The sequence below is a fragment of the Phalacrocorax carbo genome, chromosome 7, assembly GCF_963921805.1.
Source record: "Phalacrocorax carbo chromosome 7, bPhaCar2.1, whole genome shotgun sequence".
Classification (NCBI taxonomy): domain Eukaryota; kingdom Metazoa; phylum Chordata; class Aves; order Suliformes; family Phalacrocoracidae; genus Phalacrocorax; species Phalacrocorax carbo.
The window spans coordinates 25,783,704-25,810,701 of record NC_087519.1 but is presented as its reverse complement, the minus strand read 5'-3'; the positions used below and the strand labels follow the sequence as shown (position 1 = coordinate 25,810,701).

Below are 26,998 nucleotides of genomic sequence, written 5' to 3'. Positions count from 1 at the left end.
CCATAGAATTTATACTGGAAACAATTTTATTTGTTTCTGGAAATGTGCAAGTGATCATCATTCCTTGCTCATTCAACTCTGGTTCCTTGTACTCTGTTATATTTTATTGCCCTTTGAAGATCTAGATTGTGTTTTGGTTTTGTACCACTTTTTTGTGAAAGCAGAGGCTAGGGAATTAGGCTTGTTGTGTCTGCTCTGTTGGTGTAAATAATACTGGTATGTAAGCTAGAAAGTAAACAATGTCATATTAGTTTAACCTTTGATTCCAGTCAGATTTGCAGAGGCCAAAATGTTTAAACTTTACAGTTGTGAAAAGAGCTAGCCTTCACAGCTTTTGAAGAAGCAATGAGGAAAACAGTTTTCTGTGATAACAGAGGTTTCTCTTGTGACAGCACCTTAGCTCCAAAGCTAATGGATGGCTAATGGTAATTTATCCACAGATACAATTTTTAGTAGCCTGTAAACTTTTAATATAACTCACTTAAATTTCAAGTCTGTGCCCTTTAAGGCTTTAATAGTTGTCTGAAATTACAAGGCATGAAGGCTAAAATACCATTTTTTAAAAGCAAGTTCTTTAAAAACATACATTATAAACATAATTTAAAAAGACCCATATTTAAATATTCTTTGATGACAATGTCTGAAAAGTGCTTGAACTTAACTGCAATGCCTATTTGTTGTCTTTTTGCAGTGTTTCGTGTCGAACTCTCCTGCACTGGCAGACTCGACTCTGAGGTCACAATACTAATGCAGCTCAACTTGACAATAAATTCATCGAAAAACATCACAGTTCTAAATTTCAAACGAAGGAAAATGTGCTACAGAAGTAAGACATTAAGTTTCAAATATTAAAAGGCTTCTAGTATTAAAGTATGACAGGAAAAAGGAGTGGGAAGGTGTATGGTCCAGGACAGGAGTAACAGTTCCTGAGAGGGAATGTTGGAGAGGATGGGAAGAAACCAGGTAAAATTTTGCCTTTCAGAGTTGAATGGGGACTTTTGGTAAAAGCAGAAGCTGATGGATGAACAAATTCCCCAAGTGTTCTGCTGCAACGACTGACCATTTTACATATATAGCAAAAACCATTTTCTCTGTTGTGCTTGGAAGGAAGAAACTAGTTTCCTCAAAACTAGTTGAACTAGAACTCTGAATGTTCAGATTGTTTTAAGAATTACCAACAAAATCTACTTAGTTTATAAATTGTGATAAATTGGCTATTTAGTGAATGTAAGCAGGTGTTAGTCTTTCTGACTTGAGTACAGAATGATATTGGCAGATAATACAAGTTTCAGAAATCCCAGACCAACTCTTCTGTGTTTTGAATTGGGAATCAGCAAGCATGGTTTATTTTGGATTGCTACTATCTCCTGTTGCTTTCTAGGTTTCTCCAGTTGTTTCCTAGAAATTTTTTCATAGATATCAGAAGAAAATTGTTTGGGAGAATCCCAAGAACTGTACGCTCCTTAAAAATGGCTGGGATATCCTTTTCTCAGGCAGCGTTTGAGGATAGCCACCTCTCTATTTGCATGCTCCTCCTAGCACTGTTCAGTTTACTTGGAGCCTTTGAGGATGGTAGTTGACTTTTTAGAGTGGAGTTTGTCACTTCTCTTGAGTATGAATGTCTAAGGATGAATTTCTGGAAGGTGTGGGTGAAAAAGCTAGCGTGGCTTTTTAGCATATAATGTTGTGATACTCATATTCCTTGTATTGATGCTATGGGAAGATCATTCCTAATTCGAAGTGTATCTCTTGTTCTAGTGAAAATGGAGGTCTGACTGATAACGTTGACATTTTTACCTTTATTTCATGTTTTCCTAGCTACTTTTTCAAATGTTCTAAGTGGGGGAGGTCAGCACTGCTTATGGATTCATAGCTTATTGAGCTGCTGAATGAGCAGAGCATGTTTCTATAGGCACTGCACAGTTATCGGGGTGTGTGAGATAAGACCAATTCCTAAATGATGCAGAAGTGATTTTTACAAAGATCACATTTCGGTGGGTTCAGAAAAATGTCAATAGCTTTTTGTGTGTTGATTGGTATAGAGCATCCAGGGGTTTCTGATTTAATTTAGTGTGTAAGTTGAAAATATGCAGGAACTTGCTAGCAGTTTTGTTCAAAGCATTTGTAATAGTTCCCCCTAAAGTTTAAGGGGGGGGGGGGGGGAAGAAGGAAAAAAAAAATCAGATTTTTCCCTCCCCTGGATTACTTTTTCCACAAGTTTATCAGGCTGAACTGGCTTGCCAAGGAGTCAGAAGGGGCTGTGCTGGGGAGGAAGCAGCTCTTCACTGGGAGCAGGAAGGGGGATGGGCAAGTGGGGCTGTGCCTTTACAGCCACAGGGGTCCATTATATTGCCTCAACTGTGTAGGAATCCTCAGTGAGGTTCATTTGAAGTCATCTCCACAGCCTGCATTCCTTCAGTTTGCACTGCTCCTCTTAGTGACCAGACTCATAGTAAGCTTAATGAAAATGTATCCCCTTTCTAAAAGACCACTTTCAAACATGAACCTCAGTGTTGTCCTTCTGCCTTTTGTTCCATATTTATGAGTATTTAAATAGGCATTACCTTTGTCATCCTTCAGTTTTAAAAGACTCATGACTGTAGCATCAGCTGAGAAGGCGCAATGCCCATGGCTACATCTCTGACCTCTTCCTAGGATGAGTAGTGTTAGGCTGGAGCCAGAATTTCTTCCAGAAAGTCAGGGTAGTATTGATTGAACATTCAAGAAGTTATTTTCTATCCTGTAGTAACTGATTCTGTGGGCTCTTTGTTTAGTGTCTGTTTAGTGTCTTAGCATACGCTCACATTCTCTGCACCTCCTCTTTCTATTGTCTGCTGCTTTGGACTTTGGACAAGCTGGAGGGTTTTTTGAGGTAGGTAGATTCAGTGGGTTCAAGCATGGCCTCAATGGACATATGTATCAGTGGTGAAATATCTGACCCATGTGTCTTAAAGAAATGTTGGTTTTTTTATTATAGAGTGGTTAGGTATTTAAAATGGAAATCTAGAGATAACTATAGTCCTTAAGTCATCTCACCTGGTTGGAAAAGCAGATTTGTTTTTCCATAAATGAAGCAATTGACACTCTGTGAAGGACTACAATAATAAATCCATACTAAACTTATTGGTTTTCTCTTATCTGTTTAGAGCTTGAACCAGAAGTAAAATCTCCAACATCTGATAAGAACAGCAGCAAGGCTATCTGTAAGTAATTCTGAGTGTACAACTTCCTTTGAGTGTAAAAAATGAAAAACTTGTGATGTTCTTTCTGTTTCCACAGCTTTCATTATGAAAACACTCCCCGGGTAGTCGGTACTATACCCAGTATTTTAGTGGGGTTTTTTTGCAATTAATGATTTTGACTGGGAGTATATACTAGTGAAGAGGAAAAAAAACCTATTCCAAGTCTCCTAACAACTTTTTTTATCACATCTTAGGGGCTCTTGTTTCCCTATATGACTGATCTTTTTCTTGACTTTAGGACCTGTCTGGTTTGCCATTTTAACTGGTCAGTATTGAATAAATAGAATGAGGTAGTTTCTCTTACTCATTCCTCTTCTAGCTGGAAATATCATCGACTGACTGTGCTCTGACTCTGTAGTACCCAAAATGTAAACATTTTTGCCAGAGTTGTTTTGGAAAGCAGTGGAGTACATTGCTCAGTTTTCTCTTTACCACCTGCTGTCTCTTCCAGGGCAATTGTTCTCTGCTATGCGTGATTTAAAATTGGAGATGGCTAGGGCTACTGCACTCTTCCTGCCTCCAGTCCTCTGCTGGTGTTGCTGCTTAGCACTAGCTGAAGGCCAGCGCAGCAGACAGCCTTCTGTTGCCAAGGTGCAGAATTTTGCTGTAAAACTCACCACAGTTGAGATTCTTCTGAGAAAGAGGATTAACTGCCCTGTAACACTGCTGCTTTAAGATTCAGGACAGGGGCCATAGTCCACCCACCATACCCTACAGTCAGGAGGAGAAGCTGAAGTTGTGTGCTCTGGCACATTCTGTCAGTGAGTGAGCACCACTATCACACTGTGCCTAGGTATTAGTCTCATTTGATTTGCTGTATTGCTCTGTGTCCTGGCATGCAGGTGACTCCTGCTCCTTCAGCCCCAGCTAGCAAGTCTTTGCCACTTGCTGTGTTGGGGCTCAGCTGAGCTGGAGGCTGGGTTTGTCCATGCTCCTCCTGTGCTTGCAGCACGGGAGCCATGGAGGAGGGTTGAGGGGTTGTGCAAGGTACAACCAGCAAGACCAATAAGACCATTTTAGGAGGTTCCTGGCAAGCTTTTATCCTTTGGTAGCAGCCCTTCTTTTGTCCCAGTAAATAAATGGAGGCATCAAGTGACTTGCTGGGCCCTGCCCTGCTTTGTTGCAGCAGGAACTGTGGTGCCCACTCTTCTGGAGGTTACCATGGTCTATCTTTGCAGGCTGGCTCCAGCTCCTGCCAGACCTGGGTGACAGGGCACCAGGGGCAAGTCTGGGGACAGCAGTGCCGCCTTCCTGACATGTCAGCCTGCTGGGAACTAACAAAACGTCACTTGTTGCAGGGTTTGCTTGGGGATTTTTTTTTTGTTGGTTTTGGGTTTTTTTTTTTGAGAGGTTCACTAACTTTTCACCTTTCTATTTCAGTTGATCCTGTAAATGCAGCTCCCACCACTTCTACCCGTGTGTTTTATATCAGCGTAGGCGTGTGCTGTGCTGTTATATTCCTGGTGGCAATAATATTAGCTGTCTTGCATCTCCACAGCATGAAAAGGATAGAGTTGGATGACAGGTATATATTCAAGCTTTTCAAGTGCATTTTTGGGACACGTTTACCCAGATCTGTGGGATTTCTGGTCTCAGAATGAGTACTCTGTATAGCTTGCAATTTCTGCTCTTGATGTCAAGCTGTAACAATTACTACCTGTGCAGAGTTGTTCCAAGTGCTATACTACAGAAAGGCAGCAGTTGCAGGTGCTCAGCTGTTCACAGGATGGGAGGGTTGTGGCTGTTGGGTTTTTGCCAGAATAGCTGTGTGGAGGACACGCACTGGGGAAATTAGGACAGAACCAGACCTACACAGATTATTAGGATTGAAGGAAAATCTGATAGATACCTGGGCACGCTGAAAATATTTGGGTTTACTGAGTTCTACAGGAGATTGAATTTCGGCTTTCTCAGTTTTGATTGATTTACCAGTATTCACTTTGGCCTTAGGGCATAGTCTGGGAATTACAACTGGTTGGTTATAGAGCTGAAAACGGGCTCACTCTCAAATGTATTTTCAATCCAGAAAAATCAAATCGGCACATGCATGTGAAAAGGACTTGTAATGTGAACCCAAGGGCAATACGGTCAGCTGAGTGGGGATTAAAAACCGAGGCAGAAGGGAGGCTGAAGAAGCAGGTGGACTGAAGCTGTGCTGAGGCTGTGTGAACAAGCTGCATCAGATACAACTGTTCAGAAGCAGGCAGTTTTGAAACTGAATACTCTGGAAAACAGTCAGGCCCGTGGGTGGTCACCCCTGTTGAAAGGATATCTCGAATTGTTTCTGTTCCTGCCTGCAGCATCTCAGAGTAGCTCTACCTTTTCATCTTATCTATCCATTCATCTGCTTCTTTCTGGTTTTCTTTCTGTTATTTACTCCTCTGGTGTCCCCAGATCATTTGGTTTTTGGGGCATGTCAGTAAGTAGTAATGGTTTCTTGAGGCCTGATTATCTAAGCAAATGACTTCTCAGCTTTCCTCTATTCATTTGTGCCTCATTGTCTACTGAGGGTTTTTAATTGATAGAAGATGTTAAAGGATGTGGAGCTTGCTTTAATTTAGAAAGGAAAAGCATTACATTTATAGAGTATGTGAAACGTCATCTATGAGTTTTTAAGAGATTGTCTCAGCCTAGCAGTGTGATCAAATGTCCTTTCACAGAGTCATTGTACTTGATTTCTGTGGAGGTGCAAGCTAAAAATTCATACTCTGTGGCCTGCAGGTATTAAAGAACTTGCTCTAAATCAGTATATGGCCTTCTGATAATTTCTGTGAAGTTTGTGCAGATCGTGGGATTTAGTTCCTCAGAGAGCCATGTGGCGAGTTGTTTTCTGACCCCAAAGGTGCCTGACCTGATGAAACCTTGAGTAAGAGCTGTGGTCAACTAGTGTTGTAAAAAAGGTGTAATAGAGGCAAAATGTGCCTGAAAATCAGGGTCTGAGGAGTTTTGTTGTCAGAACAGGCAGCAGGCACAGGAGCCAGCAAAGAAACTGCGAGGTGATATTTCAGTGTTTGGTTGAGAAACTGGTTCAGTCTTATTATTTAACCTCAGTGCACTGGCATTACATACGATCAGTGTAGCAACTAGTGTAGCATTACACACGATCATGTAGCAACTAGTCAAGGAACTTGTGAGGGGAGAAACTACTTTTGATTTGGTTTTGAATAACAAGCTCAAAATGTTGCTGTAAAGGGGTTCTGAATGAAAGATGATAATGTCATTAGGGTTAGCAACCTCCCAGGAGCAAGAGGCTGAAAACCTACTGTCCTTGCTCTTAATCTCAAAAACTAGAACTAAATAAAAATGAGGGAGGCTGTTAAATAGAAGCTAAAACCCAACAGCTGAGTTTACAGGCTCTACAGAGATGCTTTAAGAACATTGTATTGAAAGTTCAGAGCAAATGCTTGCATACGTCCTATCAAAGGCACTTGAAAAAGTGCCAAAGAAAGTTGGCGTGGCTTAACAGCAGGGTAATGGAGGTTATTAAAAGCAAGAAGGCACCATTGAAAAAGCTGATGTAGTACACAAGTGAGAAAACTAAGAAAGTTCATAAACACAAAGAAGTTAAACCTAAACACCAGGGTGAATCTAATAAAAAAAAGTTGTTTTTCAAACTTGCAACAGGCATTAAAAAAAACAACTCCTTTTTCAAAATTGCCTGCAGCAGGAAGGCAGCCAAAGAAATCTGTAGGGCCGGTAGGTGATCAAGTTACAAAAGGAGTTTCCAGGGGAGATAAAGTCGTGGCAGGAAAACGAAATGCAAGTTCTGCATCACTGTTTAATGCAGTGACCGTGCCAGGACACTTCTTTATGGGAAATTTGCTGGAGAGTGGATTACACTGAAGCAGCATGTAGATGCGATAGTGTGAATAGTTAAAATAAGCAGTAATAAGTTGCCAGCATTGGAGTATATGTATTCAGAAACTCTAAAGGAAGTTAAAGCGGCGTAGCTAGATCACCAACTGTAACTCAACCTCATGCTAAAAACTACACTGGAACCCTACACCTGGAAGACAGTAAATGTGGGAATAACTTTAAAAAGGGTTTCCAGAGAGAGATTGAGGGCCATCTATAAATAAGTAAGCCTGATGTTTGTATTGTTAGTATTAGTAAATTATGTTCTAAAGAAAAAATTCAGCAGGTGCATCTGTGATTACGGCGTAATGGGGAAGAGTTGACTTGGCTTTTTTGTTTTTTAAAGGAAGCCTTGCTTCAGAGCTAACAGTGGTCCTTGAGGGCATCACCAAGCATGTCTAAAAATCCTACAAGGATGGCTAGCGCTGCTTTGTCAGTGCTCAATAGCAGCCCAAGAAGCAAATGGAATGTTGATTATTTGGCAAGGCAGAGGGTTATACCCCAAAACACACTCTTCTTTGTTCTCCTGATACAGTCAGCAGAAGTGGATAAGCTTTTAAGTTTCAAAAAAGAGGGGGATGTGTGTTTGGGAGGGAGATCAAAAAAGCTTCTTCTGGCCCTGCCATCTGAGCTAGTAACAGGTACTGCCTTTGCCTGCAAACTTTCTCACCTGTTCTTAGGCCATTACAGCTACAACTCTTTTTGTAGGATTTTGACTGTAAGGATAAGATGGAAAACATTCTGCTATGGTTTAAGCTATGGTTTGCTTGTTGAATACTATGTGCAGCTGTGGTCCTTCTACCCAAACAAAATATTTCAAAAGCACATCGTAGGTTGTCCTGGAAGGGGCAACAAGTATGGTTAGAGAAAGGAATGACAAAATAGGCTAGGGCAGTTTGGTCTGTAAAAGAGATGTGAGACACGTTCAGTGGAATAGGGCAAACAACCATTTGCAACAGTGAACTAGGGAATATCTTTCTGATATTTGCTCCAGCACAGGAATTAAAGGGCAGCAGATAGAGCTGGCAGCTGGCAGGCCCAGAGCAAGCAAGACGAGATCACTCTGGCCGAAAAAGCTAGTTAAGCTTTGCAGGGTGTTATGGGTGCTGCTCTGTTTGTTTCTGACTACTGCTTTCAAACTTCTGTAGTTGTCGCTGATTCTCAGTGGGATGTTGGTACCATAAAACAAATGCATACAAGTCTTCTCTGGAATATAACAACTTTGTTTCTGGTATGACAGGGTGATTCTTGCATTTTTGTCACCTTGGTTTTTCAAAAGTGGGGAAAAAGTACTGGGAAATAGAGCAAATTCTGCAAAACACATAGGAGGAAGTTGTTCACACTCAAAGGATAGAAGTGCTAAGGTTTTTGAGTTACAAATACATTTTAATGTGTTAGAGCTTTAAAAATGCCATTCTTTCAAAATCTGGCCTGGAAAATCTTCTGGTTTTAACTTTGTTAATTTTGAACTTACTACAGTGGCAAGCAGTGATGATCCTGTCTGTTTTTGTTTTAAAACAGCATTAGTGATAGCAGTAGCTCACAAGGTTTATCCCAACCTTCCACGCAGACGACACAGTACTTGCGAGCTGACACGCCAAACAATGCAACGCCAGTAACCAGTAAGTGTTAATCTAATTAGACCCTTGCAACAGACCCTCTTGGACACAGCTGGAGTATTTGGTGGTAGGGGTCTCACTGATTAGTCTTTTCATCTTTTTGCTGCAAAAGAAATGAATGGGGAAAAGCTTTATAAGGGTGATATATTAATGATTTTTGTTTACAGCTTTGCTTTAAAGAACATCAAATAGTTTAAGAGCAGTGAATTAAAAGGAAGGGTGGCCGGGTTTTACATACTCTGTGGTAGACTGATATTAGCTATGTTCCATGTTAATTCTGTAATTACTGGAGGTATTTATTATCTGCAGAGTAAACACTCTGCCAGTTATTGTCTGTCTTCTCTAGTCTCCTCTATCCCATATAGCATTACTCCAGGGAAGGGACTGTTCAGACTGTAGGGAAGCTGGACACACTTGGTGTGCAGTTCCCTGGCAGTTCAGTCTCATCTAAGGTTGGACTGACTGTGAGTGTTTGCCTTTTACTCTGTGCTGGCACTTATGCTACTAGGCTGCAAGATGATTCAGGGAGCTGAGTCGGCCAAAACCTGACTTCTTTTGTAGAGTGATGGGTTTTTGGTTGAGTAAGTCTCTGAGCTGGCTTGTAGCCTCACTGTGTGAGCACCAAGAGTTGGTACTTAGAGGCTATGGGTCTACATGACTGGACACTGGAGGAAGGCAGGACTTAGCCCAAACTCAGTTGGCTTATGCTACTGCTTGAGACCCTGCTTTAAAAGATCAAAAGTGAGGGAAGGGTTTATATTATGAAATGCGAAAAATGGGGGAGCCTGGCCAGAGGAACAAACTATCTCTCTGTTAAACTCAAATTGCTGTTTTTACAGTAGACGGGACACTGCCAAGCTGGCACTCACGACCTTTTCACAAAGTGTAAATTAAATGGCTCCTGTTTTCATCTATTGCCACTAGTGATTCTTCTCTTCTGTAATGCTCAATAGTTTTGTATTAATTGCCTTAAGAGACTTTTTTCAGCAATCTAACGAGTAGAAATGTCAATGTAGAACTGTTATTTAGAGCTAGGTAAAAATAATGGTTAAGGACTTGATTTTTTTTTAAAGCAACCAGTTAAGACCTAAAAGTCTCTCCCATTTCCTTCTGGTTGCATGTAGTAATGATACAGATCATCCTAATTCATGAGGGAGCACTACACAAATGTTGTGATTACTGTTCAGCCCTACTGTGTCGTCTTGTTTCCTCCTCGTGTGGAATGTGGAAGCAGGTGTTTACCAAAGATTGAACTTGAGCAACTCTGGGAAAGTTTTGGCTTTCTTCTAAATTGTATTGTATCTCCTTTGGAAAAAAAATATTTTGTCATCTGAGTTCATATTTCACTTACAAAAAACTGCCTTTAAAATTTTAGTAGAAAAATTTATTTTAAAATAAAAATAAGTAAATATAAAAAAATATTATCTTTCCACAGAGTTTGGAAGAGATCTTAGCATACAACCAATTATTGAGCTGGTTTTCCCTCTTGCCCTCTGAAGTCTCTCCCCAGCCTTTTTATTTTCCATCCCTTATCCCAGATCACAATCTGCTGTTGATGTCCTGTCAACTTCAGGTTTTTAGGTTGGCCCTCTAAGTGACACTGTTTGGTTAATTTGAATTATGACCCCTGGAAACACATTACTGAGCCTCTGGCAAAAGGAGAGAGGAGAACTTGTCATGAAAGTGGCCTGCAAACTAAGCCCATGGTGATGATTAAACCCTCCTCGCCTTCATTAGTGTGGTAGCTGCTATGCCTAAACGGGACCTGTTTGCTCTGTTCAGTCTGGATTGTTTCAGAATGTCTCTTACCTGTTTTGGGACACCCCTGGTGGCACAGGGAAAATGAATAAAATTAAGAAAAGAAGAAAAAAGGTTGGACGCACAAAATAAACAGCAGGAACATTCTTAGTCCTATCAACCTTGTTTTCACTAATGTTCAAATAAAAAAATAATTCCCATCAAAGTAACTGTCAAGATTTTTTTCTAGTGATTCATAAACTTGTACAAAAATATTCAGACCTTTCTGACTATATTATTCTAGATGTCTAGAAGTGCCAGAAGAGGGCACTGGTAGTTTTGGTTATGTCCTGCTGGGGTAAGGCATCTTCCTCATGACCATGATCTTTATTTCCTTGTCAGGGAAGTGCAGTGTTGTGTTAATCCTCTTCAGTACGTAAGGAGTAGTTTTATTTACTTGGTGTCAATAATGAGACTTGATTGCATGACACTATATAGAATTCCGATAGGATTTTTCTTTTTTCCTGTGGATTATTATATTCATGTGTCTTTGTGTTTGTATAGTACTATAATCTTTTAAAGATTATTTACTAAACTTTTTAAGTACATGCTGCTTGCATATGTTTATACCTGTAGGTGGTGCTGCGGTGAAGCGATGTGTTTGTGTTCTCATTGTAAGGGTATTTATATTAGTTTGTTTGGCTCTGCTGGCTCCTCAGGTTATCCTACATTAAGGATAGAGAAGAATGATCTTAAAAGTGTCACTCTAATGGAAGCAAAAGCTAAAGTGAAGGACATAGCCATCTCCCGGGAGAGGATAACTCTAAAAGATGTGCTCCAAGAAGGTATTTACAGGACTTGGATACTTGTTGACTACAGCATGGTGTATATTTTTTCTTCTTTTTCAGTAGCTAGATTTTTCTGAAATTAATCATGGATGACGTTTCTGATCTTCGTAACTTTGGTGAATGAGAAGAACGATGAATGATGTTTGCATTTGGGGTGTGAGGGGTGGGGAAAGCAGTTTCCAGAATTCATTAGAATTGGGGAGCAACTAATCGTGCTCAGTAAATCATTCATCTTTCTGTCTTAATAATCTAGTCCTTTAAATAAAGGTAAGGGTTAGATGGCTAAGGAATGAGGTAATCAGTTGGGGCTGTAAGTGGCAAAGTAACTCACTTCTGTAAGTTACTGCAGGAGAGCTTCTCGTTAAAAAAAAAAAAATCAAAACAAAAAAACCCAAAGCCCACAAAACCTGCAGTCATCTAAACTCATAATCTCAATTTAATGGCTTCTGATCAGGAAATCCAATCAGCAGATGCAACATTTACAGCTCTGATATGAAAACAATTAGAGATTACTTGACTCCATCTTGTTTAACGTTTACTTTGGAAGTATTCATGCACAACATCAGTTGGTTCTTGTTGCTGTTGAATTTGGGAAATGGACTTAAATATTTACAGGTTTTTGTTGTAAATCTTTACTGCTGCAACTTCAAGTCTGTGTTCCCTAAGTCCCATGAGAAATCAAACTTTCAAAAGCTAGAGATCTGAGATACTAATGCTTTGGAGGTAGAACTACTAAAATCCCTTGCTTTACTGTCTGGCAAACAATGGGAGGATGCTAACACTCCCCATTTAATTTATGCCTCTAAATCTCTAAGGAGGTAGCTTTTGTGCTCAACTCCAATGTTCGTTGGGCAAAAAGCTTCCTTCGCATGCAGAATGTCCTCTGTGTTCCTTTGTACTGTCTGTTGCCTGTAGTTGCGATGTGAGTAGTCATCCAATGACTAGAAGTGACTCAGTACAGCAGCTATGTGTCACATGTTTAGCACTGAGTGACAGAGCTGCCCTATTCTGCGAGACAGCTTAAATGGCTGTTGAATGCAATGTGTACCCAGTTAATACTGGGATGGATCTTGGTTTCTTGGCCTCCAGTTGGTATTCGAGACTGTCAGAATCTTAAAAAGTTAGTGAGACATCTAAAGACAGATCCTGATATGAAAAATCATCAATTTTAGTTCAGGACTGTAGGAGAGTTGAGCCTCTGTCATCTAAGAACAAATGAGCTTCAGAGGGGAAGAAGCGACTAACAAAAATGCCTTCATAAAATTTTCAAGAATTCCTAAGTGCTGCAAATGGAACTTAAAGATATTTTACAGGTCTTCGCTACAGATTTATTATAAATTTTGAGTAGCTTCCGTAACTTAACATACTTTAACATTTTATAAATTTAGGAGGTTATGGCTCTGCTGTGGTGTAACCAGTTGGAAAATGCAAAGCACCAGAGTTTGAGAGCATGCAAAGGAAGAGGGATCTGTAGGGGCCTTTTGTATTGCTGGGCTTGCGCAGCACCTGTTTCTGAACCTGCATCAGGGTCATATTGTACTAAGATGTAAGCCAAAAATGTAGGTGTCTCTTTCAAAAGTCTGAAGGACTAAAGGTCCACTTGCTATTAACATCTGTTCCGCTTTAGCAAATGGAGCAGATGTTAACTCTAAGTGGACTGTTACCATTTTCTGCTGAAGTAGAGAAACGGCATAGATGTTCAGTCTGGAATATAAACAGCATAATCTGCAAAAAGCCCAGGGGAGGGTGAGGCTGAAGTAGTGTGTTCACAGTGTGGTCTCTGAAAGTGATAGCACGCTTGGTGACACACACAATTCCTGTGAAGATACAAGTCTTTCAAGGTACCATTAAAAAAAAAACAAAAAACCAAAGCAACAAAACTCCAAAGTGTGGGCCATACAGGCATGCTGTGAGTCTTACTGTGTCTAGATATTAGATTGCAGGAAATTTATTTTCTAGTCATAACTGCTTTTATATGCTTCCCCATCCTTTTTATTTCCAGCATTTAAAAATAGATAGCCTGATACCATAACATGTTTCAGTAGAAAATGCTATCTTCCCTTTGACTTATGTGTATTTGTGTATTAGAAATATGTATTTAAGGCACTCTTACAATGTCTTCAAGAACCAAGATAGGAGGGTTTTAGTTTACTGTTAAATAACTCATGCTATATATTTATGTTTGCCTCTAGTTAAATTGCTTCTTAATAAGGTTACAATTTGAGGATCCCTGTCTTGCAGGGTTTACTTTCAGTCCTAGGGTAGATGATAGAAGTGTTGCACTGTCTCTGTTAAGTATTTAGAAACCAAACGAGACCCACACTTCGTGTCAGAAGATGTACAACCAGGCTAAGGCAATCCCTGTCAAAGATTGTTCAACCTGTTCACACAGGACAAGTCAATGGGAAAGGGATGCAACATATTAACAGATTGCATGAAGGTGATGCACACAGTGGTGCCATGGTAATAGCGTGATAGAAAAGCGTTGCCAACCTCAGTTGTATAAAAAGTTAATTCTGTGTGTGTTACCAAGCTGCAGTTGTTCTTACTCCAGCTGTTCAATGTAGCTTCTCTTCCTCTAATAGCTTCGTTAAATTTTTGTAAATGGAAAAACATTGGAGACGCTGAAAAAATAAACCCCCAAACAAACCCAACACCTTCTAGCTGAGGTGAAATATTTGCTGAGTGTGATACTGTTTTTCAAACTGTTCCATGTGTACTGGTTGATTGAAAGCAGTATTTCTGTGTGAACATTTCCAAAAACATTTCATCTTTGAGAAATGTTTTGCCTGGAGAATGCCAGACCTGCTGGATGAGAAAGGCGCAGAGCTGGAGTGTTTAGTGTGGATGGTTGGCAAAAACTGAATTGCCACAAATAAACCCATCGTCAGTATTGATAAGTAATTTAACTGGATTCTGTTTCTATCATTAGTTCACTCAGGCTTGTCTGCCTAAGTTTTAGTTATCTAAACTTTCAGGATTTACTGCATATAGGTCTGAATCAAGAACTGGATTCAGTGCTGGAGAGGTTGTTAGGTTATACATTTTTGACTTACTAGGGCATTCAGGACTTACTGCTTCAGGACCATTGTTCCTAACTTTCTGCTAACTTTCCTACTTTCCTAACGTTCCTAACTTTCATGTTAAGGTAGTGTTTTCTTAATAGATATTGAATTCTGCTAATGTTATCGGTGTATTTTTACCATGTAGTACTTACTAATTGTATGTTCTCTTCACAGGCACATTTGGGCGCATTTTCCATGGGATCCTAATAGAAGAAAAAGACCCCAGTAAAGAGAAACAAGTTTTTGTCAAAACTGTTAAAGGTATGTTTATGTAAAGGAGGGGTTTTTCTTTTGTGTCCAGTTTTTGGGTTGTGGTGCTTGCTAAGTGTACCAAATCTGTCTTTAAAAACAAACCCCTCCTCCCCGAAATATGCAAAAGGCTACTGCTTAAAAAGCAAATGCAATTTGGATGCTGCCTTCAGCCAGAGAGAACTGAAATCTTATATGGAAGAAAAATGTGTGCATTCTCCAACAGTGCGTTCAGTTACTGCGTCTTGAATACTTTTGCTTCTTATTCTTCTAAGTAAAAAAATATTTGGTTTTCCCCCTATCATGTCATTGTTCTTTCAATCCACAGCCTTTTCCCCTGCAAATTGCTGAAAAAGGCACCTGCAATGCATCTTAAAATCTCTTATAAACATGTGTGGCTGTACAAAAGATAAGACATAGTTTCTGCCATCCTTAAACTTTGCTTTTGAAGCACAAGAATTATCATTTAGAACTTGAACAAAGATGCTGTATTTGTATAAATTAAGAAATACGTTGCTGGAGCAGTTTAAGATATGAATTTTAAAGAGGAAGGTGGGATTTGGTGAAGCTGCTAAATTTTGTTGTTTAATCTTTCTGGTACCCATTTATTCTGTGCTGTTTTTAAGAAAGATATATTGCTTAAAGAAAGCAACATTCTTTTATTCTTGGTATGTTTCTCACACAATCAGATATGTGCGTGTGATCATAATAAAAGAAAAGTTGAGGTGGAAAGCCACTTAGAAAAAGATTCACACGCACTTCAAGGGGAGGAGTTTATTCCAAATCAGGTTGACTTTAAGAAAGGTAGCTGAAAAAAGGGTCCCTACTTTTTGAAATGGTCTGAAGTGGCAGTTTGGGATGGACCCTGCTGCATTCTTTAGCTGCACGTTGTTCGTGATGTAAGCCTAGCAGGATGGTGTGCTTTGACGGTGAAGACAAGTCTGCCTGATACCATACCTGCTGCTCTAATAAAACAGGTTGAACTTAGAAAAGGTCCAGCTTGTCAGTACTATGAGACTATGAGGCCCAGCTGTGATTAATCAACATAGGCAGTGTGAAATTAGCCTCCTTTCCTCCCCAACAAACCCTTACCTCCTAATCAGCCTGGTATGCCTGATCTGTAAGGTCCCTCCACCTCAGTGGAAGGGGTACCAACAGTGAAGTAGTGCTTTGTGGGCAGCAGGAGGGTAACCGGTGAGTAAATCTGTTGTAGCATCAAGTCAGCCAGCAGAACTGCTTGTGTTTCTGCTAGTGGGATTCATGGAGCGCCAGTGAGGATTTTGCTGCTGTCACTTTTCCTGCTCTTTTCTCTTGCACGTCCTCATGGGCATCCCTAGATTCAGCGTCACAGCTACTCTCATAGTCACAAGATACTTCCATTATTTCCTCAGGAGTGCCTCTGAGGTGGTACGCTTTCATTCTGTACCCCTTTTCCTCCCTGTTGAGTCTAGAGAGGACTTCTGAAAAGTAGACATGCTGCCCATTTGGAAGGTGTTGGGAGCTACCATTTAGCATGATAGTGGTAGCTAGAACTGTGTCTGCTGAAGTAGTCATAGCCATAACAAAAGTAATGGTCCTCTTGTAAAAAGGAAAGTATTTTCTTGTAGTGACTTCTAGCAAGAAGTAATGGAGCATTCTCAATTAAAAGGTTTCAATATTTTGGGAACTTTTCCTGAATTCTGGCCTCTTCCATAGCCCCTCCCTGCCAAACAGTTCTGACTATCATTTAGTTTTTATTTGATACGGATAAGTCTTTTGGAAACTATATCACGTGAGCCTTGCGCTCTTCTGTGTATGACGAGGTTGTCTAACTTGGGGCGTCATTCACCAGTATTACCTTAACCTGTGATCCCCTTTGTTGTGTTGTTTGGTGGTTCTCTGCCCTGTTTCAGAGTCAGCAAATGCTATGACTCTTGTGAGCCCCAAAATTGTTGTGAGCTAGAGCAGTTTGACATCTGTACAGCACTACTTAAGCATGCTTACTTTTTATAGCATTGGATTAAATGACAGTGACGTTTGTGAGAACAGATCTTAATTTAGCTGCCTCCCATCACTGCTTGTCTAATTGCTTTACCAAAATGGGCCTTCCAGTCTCCTCTTAAAGCTTCATTTCTCCATTGCAGTGCCTTGTATCTTTGATATAGCATGCATCCTCATTTCTCTATCCCTTCCCTTTGCAGTGAAAGATTTGCTGGCTGCAGTGAACCAGAGCATAGTCTTAAGGGAGTAATGGTATTCACATAGTCGTTGTCTGTAGAGTATTTCTCAGCTTTAAAAAGGATCTATATGGACAAAGTTTTTAATAGATTTTGCTGATGATTGTCTGTGAATAATACTGTTTTGGGCAGCAGAATGTTGCTAGGAAAATAACTATAAACATTCTCACTTCTCCATACAGTGGTTCATTTGCAGTGTGAATATTAAGCAGCTTCATCTTTGTACCCTGGCTGTGATATCTGTGTATGCAGCTGGGTCATGTAATAAGTTGGGAGTTTGATTTGCCTGGGGGAAAAAAAAAAAACAAACCTGCAAAAATTCTCTCTTAAGCAGACTTTTTCCTTGATCTCATTCATTCTGTGACCACACACACACTGCTGTTGTGGCACAAGCACAGGAGTAGGACAGGAACACAAAAGCGGATGGGTATGAGAACTGTTGAACTGCCTTAAGTATCTCTGTTGCTGAAGGCAAGAAAGGAGCCTGAGGGTCATGGAGGAGAAACAAGGGGAAAAAGGCTTTATGTAGCTGAGCTATCCCCCTCAAAAGTTATGGGCTGATCCAGAACTACCTTGGTTTACCCAGTGGTGCAGTCTGATAAAATAAAGTCCAGTGGTACACTGAATGACAGAAAATAATGGGCAAGGGGCGTGGGGTATTCCAGATCTTCTGAAAAATGTGAACTGAAATTGTTTCAGCTGGTGCTGTGAGGAAGAATAACCTTCTTAAGAGGAAAATCACCTGTTGTCAGTAGGATCAGAGCTTGAGAAACTTAAGAAACTGCATTGGCTGTTTTGATATAAAGAGTAGTTGCTATGGCTTTACATCTGGAATGTCCGATAGAAATAACCCTTTGGAAGGAGAACACCTGGACGTGGCAAATACAATTGGTACGCTTGTGCCCAAACTATACCATCATATTAGAGAATCATAATAATTTGGATTGGGACCTTTAAAGACCATCTAGTCCAACTCTGGATATCTTCCACTAGATCAGGTTACTCAAAGCCCTGTCCAACCTGACCTTGAGCACTTCCAATGATGAGGCACCCACAACTTCTCTGGATGACCTGTTCCAGTGTCTTAACCACCCTCACTGTAAAAAAAACCAACCAAACCAAAACAACCCAAAAACCAAAGCAAACAAAAAACCCAAACCCCAACCAACTAAAAAAATTCTTCCTTATGTCCAATCTAAATCTACTCTCTTTCAGTTTAAGACCATTTTCCCTTGTCCTGTCACTACAGGCCATGATTAAAAAATATCTCTGTCTTTCTTATAACCTCCTTTAAGTACTGAATCTTAGAATCATTAAGGTTGGAAAAGACCTCTAGGACCATCAAGTCCAACCATCAACCCAACACTACCAGGTCTCCTAAACCATGCCCTGAAGTGCCATGTCCATACATCTTTTAAACACCTCCAGGGATGGGGACTCCACCACCTCTCTGGGCAGCCTGTTCCAATGCCTGACCACTCTTTCAGTGAAGAAATTTTTCCTAATATCCAACCTAAACCTCCCCTGGGGCAGCTTGAGGCCATTTCCTCTTGTCCTATCACTAGTAACTTGGGAGAAGAGACCAACACCCACCTCACTACAACCCAATTTCGGGTAGCTGCAGAGAGTGATAAGGTCTCCCGTCAGCCTCCTCTTCTCCAGGCTAAACAACCCTCAGCTCCCTCAACCTCTGCTCATAAGACTTGTTCTCCAGACCCTTCACTAGCTGCTTTGCCCTTCTCTGGACACACTCCAGCACCTCAGTGTCCTTTTTGTAGTGAGGGGCACAAAACTGAACATAGTATTTGAGGTGCAGCCTCACCAGCGACCAGTACAGGGGCACGATCACTTCCCTACTCCTGCTGGCCACACTATTGCTGATACAAACCAGGATGCTGTTGGCTGCCTTGGCCATCTGGGCACACTGCTGGCTCACGTTCAGGTGGCTGTCGACCAGTACCGCCAAGTCCTTTTCCTCCAGGCAGCTCTCCAGCAACTCTTCCCCAAGCCTGTAGCATTGCATGGGTTGTTGTGACCAAAGTGCAAGACCCAGCACTTGGCCTTGTTAAGCCTCATACAATTGAAAGGCCACAATAAGGTCTCCCTTGAGCGTTTTCTTCTCCAGGCTGAACACCACCAACTCTCTCAGCCTTTCTTCACGGGAGAGGTGTTCCAGTCCTGGGATGATTTTTATGGTCCTTCTCTGGACCTGCTCAAACAGGTCCATGTTTTTCTTGTGCTGGGGACCCCAGAGCTGGATGCAGTACTACAGGTGGGGTTTCATGAGAGTAGAAGGGGGCAGTCGCCTCCCTCAACCCAGGAACTTTGTCTAGATATGGCCTAAGTTGGTGCAGTTGTCTACCATGTCACTGTATATAAGCCTTCACCCCTGCGAAGTAACACCGTGTACTGGCATACAAGTGGCTTTGTGTTGGCTGCTGCCATTGCAAGCTATATTAATCATAGCAAGTTTGTGTTGTGCAGAGTGGTAAGTGATTATCCACCAGACATGCCTAAGAAATCCCAACAAGTGGCTTTGTGTTGGCTGCTGCCATTGCAAGCTATATTAATCATAGCAAGTTTGTGTTGTGCAGAGTGGTAAGTGATTATCCACCAGACATGCCTAAGAAATCCCAACAAGTAGTATGCATGGGCTTGGAAGGCTCTTTGGGCCCTGGGCAGCTTGTGTACGTTGGCTTTTAGGAGGAGATCTCTGCTATACTAGGAAAGGTGTCAAAGAAGGGCTATTGTCCTATTCAAGTAACTTTTTCTAAATACTTCTCATTAAGAAAACTTGTGAAGAAAGGTCATGTCATAGATACAACAGCAGATGCATATCATAACAGATCTCGTCTTTCTTGTGTTCCTTCTTCATATTAGTTTATAAGATACATAACCTTTCAGGATGGGTTAATTACTAATAATGTGGACAGAGGAAAATGTGCTGTCAATTTTCTCATTTCATATCTTGGAGAAGATGAATGTTGTGGCTGACGTGCTCATCAGACAATAGTTAGATGTGTTTCCCGCTCTGAGAGGGGAGTGTTTGCAGCCTTGTCAGTCTGCCTCTTTTTACCTTGCTGTGGGGTTGATGCTTTTCTACAAAGGATCAAAAAGCAAAGAAGTTGACTGGTTACGGCAGTAACTGCAGCAGCCCTTCCCACTTTCCTTCCCTGATGTTTTCTAGCCTTCTGGTAAGGTGTTGAGTATTACTACAAACCAGACGAGTGCTAACTGAAATCAAGAAACCTTGATTTTTCTGAATTTAGCACTTGGTCTCCCTTCTGAAGCGATCTGCTGTTAAAGGAATTGGTTGTACATAAAAACTGAGAAAGTCTGGACCTCCCTACCTTCATCCTGAGAAAATCTTTAAGTGAAAGAGGCCATTCAGAGAGTGTGAGACTTGTTTCCAGCAATGTATTGTATTCCCAGTTTTCTCAAGCTGGGATTGACCTGCTAGGTCAGACTCTCAAAGGGCAAGTTTGATCCTTATAAAGCAACATCAGTGCAGGCGGCAAATAGATTGGAGTTTCCTTGTTTAGCATTATTTGACTAGCTTCTCCTATGCCACAGAGTTTGCCTCGGGTCTTTCATCTTAGCTGTTCATTAAGTCTTTGAAGTGCTTTTCAACCGATTCAGTGACAACTCATTCTGTAGCTTGTAAATTGATATGACTGGAAATTTGGAGACACTTCTCTTGAAATCTCAATGCTGTATCTTTTATAAAGATATAATCTGAAGGCACAATTCATCCCTGAGTTCACTCGAGATCCCTTAGAAGAGTTTTTTCTTCCACCTTACTCCAGAGAAAAGTTGTAAAATGCCCTGGGTAGTGACAGAGCTTCTACCTGCATGTTCGTATAATACGTTAATTTGTAATAGGATTTTTAAATGCTATATCATCTAATACTTTAGATTGTGTCTGGATGCCTGAGTGTGCAGTGCTCTGTGCCAAAAGAGGAGAGCTTAAAATTAAAAGTAGGTATCAGTTGGCAAAAAGAGAGGCAGCTTTTTGGGAGTACAAAGGTCACAAGCCCTGGGCAAAAGGTATCAGTTGTTCATACTTTCTTGAGATCCTTCGTGTTGGCCATCCAGTTGTTCTTTTCTGTTTGCAGTTTACGGTTTCACTGTGTATTAATTTGCTAGTCACTGTCATAGAAGTTTTAGCCTCTTTCACATTTAGATTTTTCTATGGATAATTTGCCTTCGTTCATTCTTTTAAACGGACATCTATGAAGATTAAAATGTGTGTCTCATTACCAGTAAGAACAAGAATATGTTATCTGTACTATATTTGGGATATTGGAATCTGTGGATCAATAGAACCTAAATAAGTTAGAAAGATGAGAGGCTTAGCTGGCATATGCTTTCTTAATTTTGTTTCTTACTCTACAGTAGAATTTTTTAATGAGGTTGTAATGCTTCACTTTCCGATAGGAGGTTTGCTACCACTCTCAACTTCGGAAAGTGTCTCGTTTGGCATGTTTCTCACAATTGGCATTGCATCTCTTGCCAGTGGTTGACAAATCTCTTCTGCCTTTATATGGTGTGAAATAGACTTTGTCAATCTTTTAGATTGTCTTATGTCAGAAGAGGAAGAAAACACATGGTTTTCACCTTTGATTTAAAGAACACATTGTTTAATGGTGCTTTTCCTGTGAAGGAGAAAATTCTTTGCAGAACAAATGGAATTGTGTTATTCCAGGAACATACGCAGTGAGTTTGACTTGTGCAGAGCCCTGACTCATTTAGTACATTCTGGCCAAGGTAAATTTTTGTTAAAAACAACTGATCATGCTGTTCAAGATAACCTGACTGCTTCCATTTCATTTTCTAACCACGTAAAATTTTTCTTATGTAAAGAAAGGAGTGTTTGAAAACAAACCACCCGTGAAAAGCACTGGAAACAGAGTCATAGCGTGAATGAAGATTAACTCTTAGGGCTTCATCTTTTTACCAACTTAAGCTCAAAGCTTTGAGTTTATATTCATGTCATCATAGGTCACTAAGGGACTCTCAGCATTCTTGTCTACCTCTATGCTCTTTTAAAAAATTTTTTGTTAATCTAGTTAAGAGGGGCTGCTCAAAGTGCACCCACATAGACAATATGAATCATGATGCTGTAATAGAAGCCTTGGAGAAGAACCTTGCCATTAATTCACCTGGTACGTCTCAGATGCAGCTGCCTTCCGAGTGTAGTACACCAGACTTTACTAGTACAAGTCAAAACATGCACTTAGCAGTGCAAGTTTGTGTTGAGTTGTAGATATGAGGAAACCTATTAGATGTTAAATGTTGTATGTTAAAACAAGCGGGAATTAACTGTCCTTAGTGAGGAGACCTGTTACTGCCTTCATTCATGTGATATCTGTATTGGTCTGCTTATGACCTAGCTGAGTGCAAGTTGGTGACCCTTCAGGGCTTCTTCGGTACAGTTAGGAACTGTAGGAATAAAGATCCTGAGAACTTAGGCAAACCAGGGAAAGCAATAGGCATACTGATGTGACTTAAGTGTGTATAAGCAGCTTTGTGTTAACCAAGTTGAAGGGTTTCTTGTTCATATTAGACATAGAATACTGCAACCCAGAGTATACACAGTTGTTCCTAAGGTACCATTTTTAAACTGTATTGAATTTACTGTTCTGGGCAGTTCATTCTTAAAAGCACTGCCTCATGAAAATATTTATAAGCTTAAGTTCATGCCTTAAATGTACGGTATTTAAGTTAATTGTTAAAAGTTTTAAACTTTCCAAAATCAGAGTACAGGGTCCTGTTTCTGTAGAAGAAAGTTTATGACAAAAAAAAAAAAATCAGGAAAAGAGCTGCTTCTAGTCTGAGCTAAATTCTTAAGTGTCTTTCTAAAGGAAAGATACCTGAATTTGAAGAATTAGGGGACAGTAGCAAATTTCTGAATGTCATCTTAAAAATGCACTATATTTGTCATTCAGTCCTAGTTCATTAAGAAAATATATTCTACTATTTTAGGTCTCAGGATACATTACAAAAAATCTGACTAGCAGGTCTTAGAGGTTGATTTCTAAAGTACTGTGCTTCTTAATTTAAAGATTTGCTATTCCATATGCTTCTGCAGGAAAAAAAAAATCATGATCTACAGTACACTTTCATTTACATACAGTTAAAATCACTACTTTTATTTCAGTTTTGTTAGCTGTTGCCCTTTAGCAGTTGATAGACTTTGAAATATTAAATCAGTTTTATGTCTCTCTTCCCCAGTTTCATTTCACATTTACTTACACTTTCAGCTTCACTTTAAGTTAAATGGATTACTGAGCAAAGAGCCTTTTACTTGTTGCTATTTGCTGCGGCTACTTGGATTCTAGTATTATTGTTATGTGGGGAAGTAGCACTACCCCCAAATCATATCTCTCTGCCCTTTTCTGTGGTTTAAAATTGCATGTGCGTGTTTAATGTAGGAAAACCAGAACAGCATTCCCCATTTTAGCAGCATCATGTTGAAGCACTTCCAGAATATATTAAAATTAGGCTTGAATTTGAAAATATGAACTGAGTTGTTTTGGAAAATAAACTTGTCTGGTTGTGCTGTGGAAACACACATTTCAATATAAATAGCCTTGATATTAAGATTGGAGGAAAAATCCTGCTCAACTGAAATTTTTACAAGACTAAGCATAGCGCCCTACGTTGTAGCATTACATTGTCATCTGTGTTTGTATGTTTTAACATATCGAAGATTTTAATTCTGTAGGATGCATGGTTGGCTTGTAAAGCAGATAGACGTGGATGTGTGAAAGTGTAGCCATTACCTGAATGCCTCTGTAGCTGTCTAGACATGCACATGCAATAGAGTGGCTAAACAGGAGCCAGGAGCAAGGTGTTTTTCCTTCACTTCTGTGGTAGGCAGAAAGCAGTAAGATGTACTACTGGCTTCCACGGTAGCTTGTCACTGTCTAACTGTTAGGGCCTCTTGAAGTTTTGAAGTGTAAATATTTTTGCGTATGTACTTCCCCTTCTACCTATAACAAAGCAGATTGGATCATGACTACTTGTGTTCCTTGAGAAGTTGATCCTTGTATTGAAGGAAAGTTCTGAAAGTGTCTGCTAGCAGCATTAAAAATGTCATGCACAACAGATGTGAATTCAGGATAGCCTTTGAATTTCTTCCAAGAAACCAAAGACTTGTGTAGGAGGGTTAAAGCATGTATTCAGGCATGTGTTCTCTTTGAACTGGGATTGAATTCTGCCTTGGGAGGAATTTTACATAATGAGTTGTTCTGCAGAAGCAGCAGTAATTAAAAAGGAGCATTTCTTACGTGAAACTCAACATCTTGGGCAGTTCTAGTACTACTCTCATTTCCTGTGGGCACAGAGTTTGTGACCATTGCGCCTGCCTGTATGCTTTTCACCCTTCACTAACTTGAGCTTTTGGGCTTTGTCACAGTATATTTGGCAAAGGCCACAAGCTTGAAAGATAATAAGGGTAGTGGAAGCTTTGTGAGAACAGGTAGCCATAGAGAAAAATGGGTCATGTAAGAGTTTTGATGTTGGAGAATATTAGCTTCCAGTATGAGACAGAAGCAAGTTCACACAGGAGCAAGACATTAAAAATGGTCCAAAGGTGAGAAAAGTTTCAGGTGAAGCATCTTTTTAAATAGTCCTGTCAGGAAACATGTTTATCGGAAGCCTTAGACTTCCTAGCTATAGTGTTTGTAGAGCTGCTCCTGATGGGAGTGCTGAAAGAAATAGCTGTCTCTTACTACCCACAGAAGGTTATGAAAGGGCTCTGAAATTACTTATTTCAGTTTTGAGAACTGTGGTTATATTGCTTTTAAGATTCTGCTTTGTTTTCAGTCTGAAGAAACAGATTTCAGTGACCGTGCAACAATCTAAAGTCTTTAAGTTGTAATGCTGTGCTTTGCTATTTTGAGATTCTAGGAGGTCTGACTTAAAATGTTATTCTTGAATGCCATCCAGCTAGTTGGGTAAGCCACTGCAATATCCAGGTAATTGCTGCTTTTCATGTCTGGTAAGTAATTTGAGGTGTGGAGTGACTCTTTTCCGACATACAACCACCCAGTAAATGTAGAGCATGATGCTCTGCAGCTGTTATGAGTGCCCAGTCTTGTAGCAAGTAAATTGCTGCAATGCTAATGTCATCGCAAAACTTGCCAGAGATTTCTTTTCATGTGAGTGTCATGATGATTCATGTGACTGATGAATGATGGTAAACAAAGATTTAAAATGCAGTTTTGCAGATGGCCTTTCAGAAGTTGGTAAAAATCAAATAGGTGCTCTTTCTCCCCATGAACCAGGAAGGGCCTCGGCACATATCTCACTTGCCAGAATTGTGTGGAGAGATTAACCTCTTACATAAAAATAGTAGTGCCAAGAAGCCCCATTGTGCCTGGCTATACACAAATAACATAGTAACATTGAGATAAACTTGCAGCTGTATCAAAGCTTCTTGAAATCCTAACTGTTCTTACACTGTGCCTTGGGGTAGAATTTCACAGCCAGGCTCTTGGTACAGAAAGGGTAAAACCAGTGCTTTAAAAGCATCTTCCTGGTTCTGGAATGCATTTACATCTATCTCATATAGTCTTGTTTTTAAGCACCTTCTGAAAGTTGGACCTTCTTGGTCCTAAGTGAACATTTAGAATTACTACTGGGTATTAAATCTTTCTCTTAACTCACATGACCTGAAGTCTTTGCTCTTCAGTTACTCAGCTGTTGTTGTGTGATAGCCTTGTGAAAATAGATGATGCTCTTTCAGGGCACTTGACTAGGCACTGACCTAGCTATGCCTCATGATCATTAGGCTCCAGCTCTGTGAATTGTTGAGCACTGATGTATTCTTAATCACAAATAGTGTTAATATCAGAGGGAAGTTTAGATTTTTTTTCTTGAGGGCTTTGACGAAGTTGTGCAGCAAGCCCTTGTTGCCTTGCCTGGGAGTGTTCAGCTTAAACTCAGGGCCTGATGCCCAAATTTAATATATGGGAGACTATGGCCTCCTCTGTCATGGCTTTGAGTTGCTATTCTAATTTAAGAGGTGTCTGGCTCTGTGGGAGGCTTTTCCTCCATCCCCCCTTCTTTAGCTGCGTGTGTGGCTGTGTTTGTATCAAATGACTTCATGGATCCGGTACAGAAAAAACGAGCTGCAAAAGCCTGTGGGCATTCTTGTGTGTTTGACAAGATCACTCCCCAGGTCTTATTTTGTGTGGCTGCACAAGCATTTCTGTGAATAAAATGCCCATGTGTGTGTGCTTACATGTGATGCTTAGAGATTTGATATATGGTTTTGGTACAGGGTTACACTTTGGCACAGGCAGGAGAATGAAATCCGTAGTCTTCACCTTAGTATGTGCTCGTAAAAACATTTCATCAAGCTGGGTCACGGCTGTCGCTGGCTTTGCCCTGGCACTGCGTATTTCTCTTATCAAAGCCAGAAATGCTGTAGATTTTCTGGATTGCTTTAAGGGTTTGCAGTTGCAGGATGGTCAGATTCATTAAGTCCTCTACAGCAAAATTATTATTACCAAAATCACCTTCTTCCTATCTATGAAGACCTGTCTGTTGGATGCTTGAAAGTGCTTATAATCCACTAAATGTGACAGAGTTTGTTTAAATGTACTTTTTGTTGGGTAACTAAAGAAAATGGCCTTAAAAGGAAGCCTGATTGCAATGGGGACTGTTGCGGTAGCGCTATTTTGGTATTTTTTTACCCCCTTTTGACAAGAATCACTCGAAGAAGTGGAGATTTATGTTCTGTTTTGAATTATATCTAGTACAAAACCACAATAATCGAATTGTGTGGTGGTTCTAAATTGGCACTGGTCTAAGCTAGAGGAGGGATTAGCCTTGTACTGCTATTGTTTGTTTTGAGTGTGTTGAATTTGTTGGTGTTTAAGGTTTTTTTTCCATACAGAAAACAAGGAAATAATATTGATAAGAAAACACAATACGGATGCTGGGACTGTTTCACAAGATAAGATTTAGATTTCCGTATATACTTGAATGGGAGTCAATCATCCTTTTGGGTGCTCAACGACTATAGTGTAGTCTCCAAGCTGAAAGAAAACAATGAAACGTAACAGCGACCTGCTGAAAAACACCCTGTGTGATGGAAAGGGAAAGGCATTGGCGGAAGAGTGTCGCCTATTACAGTGTTAGTGCCAAGAGATGAAT

General features: G+C 40.3%; 1 protein-coding gene across 2 annotated transcripts in view; it reads left to right on the top strand.

Moving 5' to 3' along the window:
* RYK (receptor like tyrosine kinase) overlaps positions 1-26,998 on the top strand; it is a 69,660-nt gene that overhangs the window by 26,111 nt on the left and 16,551 nt on the right. Inside the window, exons 4-9 of one of the 2 annotated variants that reach the window (XM_064457097.1) lie at positions 692-826; positions 3,147-3,203; positions 4,623-4,767; positions 8,619-8,720; positions 11,165-11,298; positions 14,541-14,627. In XM_064457097.1, the coding sequence (XP_064313167.1) occupies positions 692-826; positions 3,147-3,203; positions 4,623-4,767; positions 8,619-8,720; positions 11,165-11,298; positions 14,541-14,627 (660 nt within the window). The remainder of the gene's footprint in view (positions 1-691; positions 827-3,146; positions 3,204-4,622; positions 4,768-8,618; positions 8,721-11,164; positions 11,299-14,540; positions 14,628-26,998) is intronic. The other variant, XM_064457098.1, reaches the window with a different exon arrangement.